The sequence below is a fragment of the Salmo salar genome, chromosome 03 (genome assembly GCF_965601325.2).
Source record: "Salmo salar chromosome 03, fSalSal1, whole genome shotgun sequence".
NCBI lineage: Eukaryota > Metazoa > Chordata > Actinopteri > Salmoniformes > Salmonidae > Salmo > Salmo salar.
Genome location: NC_138293.1, coordinates 67,995,523 through 68,004,496, shown reverse-complemented (window position 1 = coordinate 68,004,496; position 8,974 = coordinate 67,995,523). Strand labels below are relative to the sequence as shown.

The following is an 8,974-nucleotide window of genomic DNA, read 5'->3' as shown; positions in this document are numbered from 1 at the left end:
AAGGCAACCTGCCTAAATGACTACAGACCCGTAGCACACACGTCCGTAGCCATGAAGTGCTTTGAAAGGTTGGTAATGGCTCACATCAACACCATTATCCCAGAAACCCTAGACCCACTCCAATTTGCATACCGCCCAAACATATCCACAGATGATGCAATCTCTATTGCACTCCACACTGCCCTTTTCCACCTGGACAAAAGGAACACTTATGTGAGAATGCTATTCACTGACTACAGCTCAGCGTTCAACACCATAGTCCCCTCAAAGCTCATCACTAAGCTAAGGACCCTGGGACTAAACACCTCTCTCTGCAACTGGATCCTGGACTTCCTGACGGGCCGCCCCCAGGTGGTGAGGATAGGTAGCAACACATCTGCCACACTGATCCTCAACACTGGAGCTCCCCAGGGGTGTGTGCTCAGTCCCCTCCTGTACTCCCTGTTCACCCACAATTGCATGGCCAGGTACGACTCCAACACCATCATTAAGTTTAAATACGACACAACAGTGGTAGGCCTGATCACCGACAACGACCAGACAGCCTATAGGGAGGAGGTCAGAGACCTGGCCGGGTGGTGCCAGAATAACAACCTATCCCTCAACGTAACCAAGACAAAGGAGATGATTGTGGACTACAGGAAAAGGAGGACCGAGCACGCCCCCATTCTCATCGACGGGGCTGTAGTGGAGCAGGTTGAGAGCTTCAAGTTCCTTGGTGTCCACATCAACAACAAACTAGAATGGTCCAAACACACCAAGACAGTCGTGAAGAGGGCACGACAAAGCCTATTCCCCCTCAGGAAACGAAAAAGATTTGGCATGGGTCCTGAGATCCTCAAAAGGTTCTACAGCTGCAACATCGAGAGCATCCTGACTGGTTGCATCACTGCAATTGCTCGGCCTCTGACCGCAAGGCACTACAGAGGGTAGTGCGTAGGGCCCAGTACATCACTGGGGCTAAACCGCCTGCCATCCAGGACCTCTACACCAGGCGGTTTCAGAGGAAGGCCCTAAAAATTGTCAAAGACCCCAGCCACCCCAGTCATAGACTGTTCTCTCTACTACCGCATGGCAAGCAGTACCGGAGTGCCAAGTCTAGGACAAAAAGGCTTCTCAACAGTTTTTACCCCCAAGCCATAAGACTCCTGAACAGGTAATCAAATGGCTACCCGGACTATCTGCATTGTGTGCCCCCCCCCCAACCCCTCTTTTACGCTGCTGCTACTCTCTGTTTATCTTATATGCATAGTCACTTTAACTATACATTCATGTACATACTACCTCAACTGGGCCGACCAACCAGTGCTCCTGCACATTGGTTAACCGGGCTATCTGCATTGTGTCCCGCCACCCACCACACCCTCTTTTACACTGCTGCTACTCTCTGTTCATCATATATGCCTAGTCACTTTAACCATATCTACATGTACATACTACCACTAACCGGTGTCTGTATGTAGCCTCGCTACTTTTATAGCCTCGCTACTGTATATAGCCTGTCTTTTTACTGTTGTTTTTATTTCTTTACTTAGCTATTGTTCACCTAATATCTTTTTTTGCACTGTTGGTTAGAGCCTGTAAGTAAGCATTTCACTGTAAGCTCTACACCTGATGCATTCGGCGCACGTGACAAATACAATTTGATTTGATTCCAATTTGTTGTGGCTAACGTTAGCTAGCTAAAGTTCGCTAGGCTAGGGGTTCAAATCAAATTTGATTTGTCACATGCGCCGAATACAACACATAGACCTTACAGTGAAATGCTTACTTACAAGCCTGTAACCAAATATACAGTTAAGAAAAATACGTGTTAAGTAAAAAATAGATAAGTAAAAAATATGAAATAAAAGTAATAAATAATTAAAGAGCAGCAGTAAAATAACAATAGCGAGGTTATATGCAGAGGGTACTGGTACAGAGTCAAAGGGCGGGGGCACCAGTTAGTCAGGGTAATTGAGGTAATATGTACATGTAGGTAGAGTTAAAGTGACTACGCATAGATAATAAACAGAGAATAGTAGCCGCGTAAAGGGGCTGGGGGGGGGGGGGCAATGCAAATAGTCTGGGTTAGGAGTTAGGTTAAAGGGTTAAGGTTAGTGGAAGGGTTTGCTAACATGCTAAATAGTTGCAAAGTATCTCAAAAGTAGTAAGTACTTTCAAATGAGCTAAAATGCTAAAGTTATCCATGATGAGAATCAAAACACGTAACCTTTGGGTTGCTAGACAGTCGCATTGTTGCTAGACGGTCGCATTATCCCACCCATCCACCCGGATGGACCATCCACCCTTACTCATTTTGTTTCTTGTCTTATGCAAACATACCAAAAGCAACAAATCATACCAATTTCAGTCTCCAGGCTTTACATTTATTATGTTACCCCTAGTTTGTGAGACCAGGCTGTGTAGATAAGGGAGACCATGAACACAAAAGGGACTGCAGTCAATAATGAAGGAAATGAATAAATCATAAAGCTATGGGAGAGGAAAAGAAAGAGCAAGAATAAGACAGCACGGGACAATGAAAGAAGGAGCAGAACGAATGGAAGTGGGGAAAAAAGGAGTGATGTTTCCAGAAGGAAAGACGGAAGCAGAACTGGAGGAATTGAACATGAGAGAGACAGAGAAAGACAGACAGCACTAAATTAAAAGAGACAAGAGCGACAGCAAAACCAGAGAGGGCTGACTAAGAGAGAGATAAGCCCACCACATGAGGAACCAGCATTGTGATTGTAATACTGCTGATTGATTGTTAATTGTGCGGCAAGAATGGGGGGCCTTGAGGGGTGGCTGAGCCTGAGGGGAGGGAGCAGAATAGGGGGTTTGAGACAGGCAACAGTCTGGCACAACAGTAAGGGGTGATTGGACTGCAGTCGGAGGATATCGAGCCTTTCAAACCTCCCTCTCGACACATGCTCTCTCTTGCACGCGCACACACACACACACACACACACACACACACACACACGCCCACACACTCTGCAGGCCAGCGACAGCTCCATCAATCTCATTGGCTCAGTGTCTGCACACAGCAGCTGTCAGTGCACAGGCAGGGAGGTCCCAGGCTGCAACGACAGGCTTAAGAAAAGGGAGAGAGAGGGAAGTGTGTGGATGGAAAACATGGAGGACGAAGAGAAATAGATAAGAGCAGACACGGGTCACGCAACTGACATATGCAGGCGCCGTGCTCTGAGTGGCGCGGTGGTCCTGTAATGGTCTGTGGACGGCTGGACACCCTGTCTATCTGGAGGGGGGCATCGACAGCGACCTCAGTATATTAGATGGATGGGCTCCATCGATCTTCCCATCCACCGTTTCATAAACTCAATTAAATTTGAGCACTCCTGAAGAGCTGCATAGTCCCCCTGCACTGCTATTCTCCCATTTGGAAGGAAATCAGGCACCCTTTGCTTGAAGGTCACATCACACCCTGGTGGCCAGAAGAGGTAACGCAGGAAAGAAAAAAGCATTTGGTTCCCTTCCAAGTCTGTACTGTACCTCCGTCAATCAACTCAATTTGCAGCTCTACCTCTACAGGACTCTTTTATCCCCACTAATGTCAACCGGATGATTGTCATTTGTCAAATTAATTCCAGAGAAATTGCTTCAATCCCCCAACAATGGCAGGTAGGTACCCCCACCACTTCATAAGACACAAGTGACCCTAATCAATATGTATGGTTTAAGAGGGGTGATCTGTGATGGAGTAGTGGGTGGGGTTAGACAGCCCATAAAACCTGATGGACTATTTCAGAGCAGAAAATGAATTAAATGCGGAGGAATTCATTGCGATTGGATGCATCCGGAATGACTTAAGTGGGATGGGAGGAGGCATGATGTGGGTGGGTGGTGTGGCGGGGGGTCTCGAGTGACGTTTTCAATTACAGTCAGGAATAAAGTATCTTACTCAATACTCAGAGACCTGCACACTATTGTTTCAGCTTCAATTACAGTCAGGAATAAAGTATCTTACTCAATACTCAGAGACCTGCACACTATTGTTTCAGCTTCAATTACAGTCAGGAATAAAGTAGCAAGAGGAACTGGAAAGACGGGACACTTCTTCACTGAGAAAATAAAAGCTGGAAAATTAATTGGGGTTCCAGATTGGTTAATTAAATGAAAGGGACAATATGGGAGGGGCTAGAGGAGAACTAGAACGCTTTCAAAGAATCCTTTAATGGTTCCTTAAAATGTTTGGGGGAGGGGGGGGATATGAACTGCTTATTGAAAGAGTTCAGTTTTGACAAGTGTCCAGAAGCCCTTTGGATCTTCATTGAAGAGGTAAGGGAAGAGGACGATGGCTGCTGTGACCGAGTCCTGTAAGGTTTAGAGAAAGCATTAAATAAAATAATGTATACAAAGATGATACATGTGATCTACATAACATGTGGAAAACCAATACCAATTGTATATACCTTTGTGTTTCTCCTCGTCAGTATACCTGCAGACACACAGACAAAAAAAGTGAGCACATGAAAGTGGGCAGTTGCAAAGCAGGGTCTATATCTATGGGCTAGTTGTAATACAGTAGTTTGGTCATTCTAGGGCAGGGATCATCAACTAGATTCAGCTGCAGACCAATTTTTTCTTGAGTGGATGGTCAGGGGGCTGGAACATATTTACAAATATTTCACAAAACAGATGTAATCATTTCAAACCTTGCATACATTTGTATATGAACACATACTGTATATCTCTTGTGCATGGGAATTCTTCGGAACTGACTTCCATTATTAAAATAACTTGAAGCCGATTTGCTCGTGTTTTTAGTCTTTTATGTCCAACAATAAAACAATTATATATTGTACTTTATTTTGCTCAGAAAATTTGGGGGGCCAAATAAAATCACCCACTGGTCAAATTCGGGACAAGGGCCGCCAGTTGGAGAAACGTGCTCTAGGGGGATTCTGGTGCTAAATGAGTACTTCACAGTATCCGCTTTTTCAAAATGTTCATCTTCAACTCTCATTCCATGCTGTGGCCCCCAAACATCCACGCTGTAAACCACAATTTATCAAATTTAATCAATTACTTTTCAAAAAAAATTGAAAATACATAATAAAATGTCCAAACCATGAAGAAGCCCAACCAGTTTCCCTCCCCAGAGCAATCCCCAAATCCCTCAAGTTTTGACAACTTAAAATGGAGCATTTCAGAATCCCTAATACAGCAGATCGGGGCTGACTGGTCTACAATCTCTCTACCATGGAGGGTTTTCCATTCAACAGCACCAGTCAGGCCACCATGAGGGCAAAGTCAAAGAGGAGGATATACTGGACAGAAACTGCCTGTCCGCCCCCACCACAAACACACACACAGGAGAAGTGAGAGAGAAGCATATCTTGAATGTATGTTTATGGTGATATGCAACAAACCATGAAAAGGATAATACATTCAAACAAGCAAGCGATGCTCAAAATTGAGCATGTGGGCATGTGTGTGTGCAGTGTTGTATGATTGCGAGTCTGAGACCATGCTAATGCAGGCTGTATCACAACCGGTCGTGATTGGGAGTCCCATAGGGCGGCACACAATTGGCCCAGCGTCGTCCGGGTTTGGCCGGGGTACGCCGTCATTGTAAATAAGAATTGGTTCTTAACTGACTTGCCTAGTTAAATAAAGGTTAAATAAAATAAAAAATGGGTATTCTAACTCCGGATACAGAGTTCACACTGTTGACAGAATTTGTCACAGTAAACCGTGTACTTCGTAGTGCTCCATTGCCTAACATGGAGTCAGGTCAAAAAAAGAACTGTGCATTATAATACATTTTCAGTGTCTAAATTGGTATATTACAGCAAGAATTTATAGGGAGGACTTTCTAAAAAAATTGTTTGGCAAAGGTACTGATACAGTACATATGAATAATAATACAGTCCTGATGTTAAGTGGCACCCAAAATAATAACACAACATTCGTGGTTCACCACTGCAGCTCCTGGTTCAGTAGGCATCACTATAATTGATGGAGTGGACTACAGCATACATGAAACACGTCATCTCTGCATACTTAATTGCTTATATAGGTTAAAATGAAACAAACATTTCCGTCTTTGCAATCTCTTAACCATAACTTACTTTAGCTACAGTACTGGCTGACATAGTTCTGCGTGTCTATGAAATTAACCTACGTCCAAGGAGATAAAGTACACTACGTAGCAGCAATACCTCCGTTAAAAAAAAAGCAGGTTCTCATTTTTATCAAATATATAAAATCCTATCACGTCTGTCATGATGTTCTAGAGCAATATCATTAAAGCTAAGAGAGTAAGACCACGTGTTCTAAAACATGAAATCATGTTTCCTGGCATTTTCAAATATATTCCAAAATACACCCCATATTATGGGCAAAAATACATTTTAGTCAAATATCACTGTCTGTGTGTCTCTCCTCTGTACCAGGCTCCTCCTGCAGTTCTCCTACTCAGCCAGAGCTGCGCTCACCAGACTGCTACACTGGAGCCATGGTCTGACTCCTGCATGCAGTCATGCTAACAAATAGCTACTTGATTCTCCTTCACCTTGGCTTCCCTGATCATCTCCTCTAAAGTTCCCATGAAAATAAGTAGGTTGTGGTTTTTTAACCCTAAAGCTGCTAGACAGACGTGATTATCGTCTTGTTCTCACATTACTGGTTCAACATTGTTACAATATCTCCATACTATTACTTATACTACTAAGGGCAATAATAAACATAGACAATAGTCTAAATGGGTAGCTACGGTAAGCTGCTGACAGGCTCAGATAAAGGAGCATCATCAACTACGGTCCACAGGGTTTGTTAACAAAGGTATTACTGTATAAGCTACGTGTGTAAGAGGGCCTGCCTTATAGAACGTAAGCGTACACATAAGAATTCTATCAAAGTGTTATTCAGTAAGAGGGACTGAGTTCAGAGTGCAGTAGAGCCAGTGTGTTTTTGAATATAAGCAGGAGTCCCAGTGGAGCTGCAGGTCTGAACTGTCCAGAAAGTCTGCTGAGAAGACGCTGGGGGGCGTGTGGGGGCCCAGGGGACCCAGTGGGGCGAGCCCTGCAATCTCATTGCTCGCCCCTCCCATGGTGATATCCAGCCAATCCATGCTGTCCAGGGCATGGTCTCCGAAGTCCAGGCCAGGGGGGTTGGCCGTGTAGCCCGACAGCTCATAGGTGTCCATGGGCGAAGATGTGTGGTCCAGGATGCTGGGTGTGCTCAGCATTTGACTGTGAAGGTCGTCAATCAGGGTCAGGGGCCCGCCAGGCTCTACCCCCAGGAGGGGTTTGCCCGTGGTGCTCTCCAGGAAGTCCTCCAGACGTCCACTTCCTGTGTTGCTTACGTCCTGGTCAACGGTGGCTGGCGCCTGCAGCTCCTCCTCCTCCCCTGGGCCCGGCTTGGGGGTCTCGGGTTCGGGAGGGGTGGGGGGCGAGAAGTGGAGTTGCAGCTGGAGAGGGGAGGGGACCTGAGAGTGGGAAGGGGAAGGGGTGTTGGGGCGCAATCGCGCCAGGGAAGGGTCGGGCGCTGGTTTGAAGGTGGCTGAGATTTCTGGGAGAGGAGGAGAGAGAAGAAATGTCAACCAGTAGGAGACAAATATTGAATCAGGAAACCAGGAGGAGCTCTCCTTCTCTATCGGCATTCAACACTCACCTCCTGTCTGAATGAGGATGTCGAAGAGGTCGTCCATATGCTGGGTGGATCCATTATCCTGGGAGCAAGACACAGGGAGAATAGTAAAACGTGACACAGCCACTGAGTTGAGAGGTGAATACAGAAGAGCAAGAGTCTCGGCATGGTTGTCCATAATGAGACCTCTGAGACACAAACATAGAAACAGAGAGACAACCAGGCGGCGTGGGTTACCTTGTCATCCGGTGGGTTAGGGGAGGGCGTCTGTTTGGGAGAAGGAGGGCTGAACACGGGTTCATGGTCAAGACCTGGACTCAAATCCTCCTGATGGAAATACAACAATGTTCTCATGTCTTAAAAATGTATACTGTTAACTTGTCCCTTTAGAGAACTGCAACTACAGTACAAGTTTTAACAAGTTCACAATTACCGTTTGAGCTGGAGGAGAGGGGGAGGCGTCTTTTTCAGAAGGGGAGGAGTCATCATTGGGGAAGAAAGGCTGGAGATTGGGTGGGGCAGAGAAGGAGAGTGCGACCCCTGGGGAGTGATTGGTTGACACCTGCAGCCCCACCTTCTGTCCCTAAGCAAAATAAATCTTAATTAGCTGAGATTCAAATGAGCTGAAAGCTTCATTCTGAGTTTAAAACATAAATCACAAAGATGAGGAATATCATTACAGTAATTACCAGAATAATAATCACTATTACATTAGTTATCAGCTCTTATATATCAAGGATGCTATCAGTGTATTACAGGGTTTACATCATTAATTCACATAACACAGACGATTATTGGAGTCACCGGGGCAATTCTGAATGACTCTCTCACTTAATGGGACATTAGCAACAAGCCAGTCACCACCATAATTGAGGCTCCATTGACCGCTGTTCAACGGACATCCTACATGTCAGGCTTTTGGAACCTTTCCCTTACCTTTCTGGTTGGCTGTTCCACGAGGCCTGGTTGAGTTTTCGGTTTTGATTGGGTGTCACTGCTGGACAACTGAAGAGGGGATTGGCTGGGCAGCTTGGTGGGAGTTGACTGCAGTCTCTGGTTAGACCAAGGAGAGAAAAGGCGTGAGAACGAAAAGTAAGCAGCACAAGGAGTCCCTAAACAAAAACATTAGGTTTGAGTGAAAGAGGGATTTAAATGTTTGCCTGCAGTATGATGCGATTGGTTGCTTTGCCCTGTGGAGTGCCTTGTGGCGTTTCACTCCCTTGGCTCTCGGCACAGTGATTGGTCAGTGCGATGAGGAAATGGTTGCCGTTGCTGTCTGTCACCAGGGTAGGTGTGGAGTGTGTCTTGAGGAGATCCAAGGGGAAGGAAGTGGTGGAGCGCGACTGCTGATTGAGGAACATCTGAGACACCTGGA

The 8,974-nt window shown here is 45.6% G+C and overlaps 1 protein-coding gene across 1 annotated transcript in view; it reads right to left on the bottom strand.

Annotated features, from left to right (window-relative positions):
- Window positions 1-6,871: 6,871 nt before the first annotated feature.
- Window positions 6,872-8,974, bottom strand: part of LOC106601250 (myocardin-related transcription factor A) — a 49,777-nt gene continuing 47,674 nt past the window's right edge. Inside the window, exons 13-18 of the mRNA XM_082973114.1 lie at window positions 8,760-8,969; window positions 8,536-8,652; window positions 8,033-8,182; window positions 7,837-7,926; window positions 7,624-7,681; window positions 6,872-7,521 (exon numbers count right to left, since the gene is read on the bottom strand). Coding sequence (XP_082829240.1) covers window positions 6,872-7,521; window positions 7,624-7,681; window positions 7,837-7,926; window positions 8,033-8,182; window positions 8,536-8,652; window positions 8,760-8,969 — 1,275 coding nt within the window. The remainder of the gene's footprint in view (window positions 7,522-7,623; window positions 7,682-7,836; window positions 7,927-8,032; window positions 8,183-8,535; window positions 8,653-8,759; window positions 8,970-8,974) is intronic.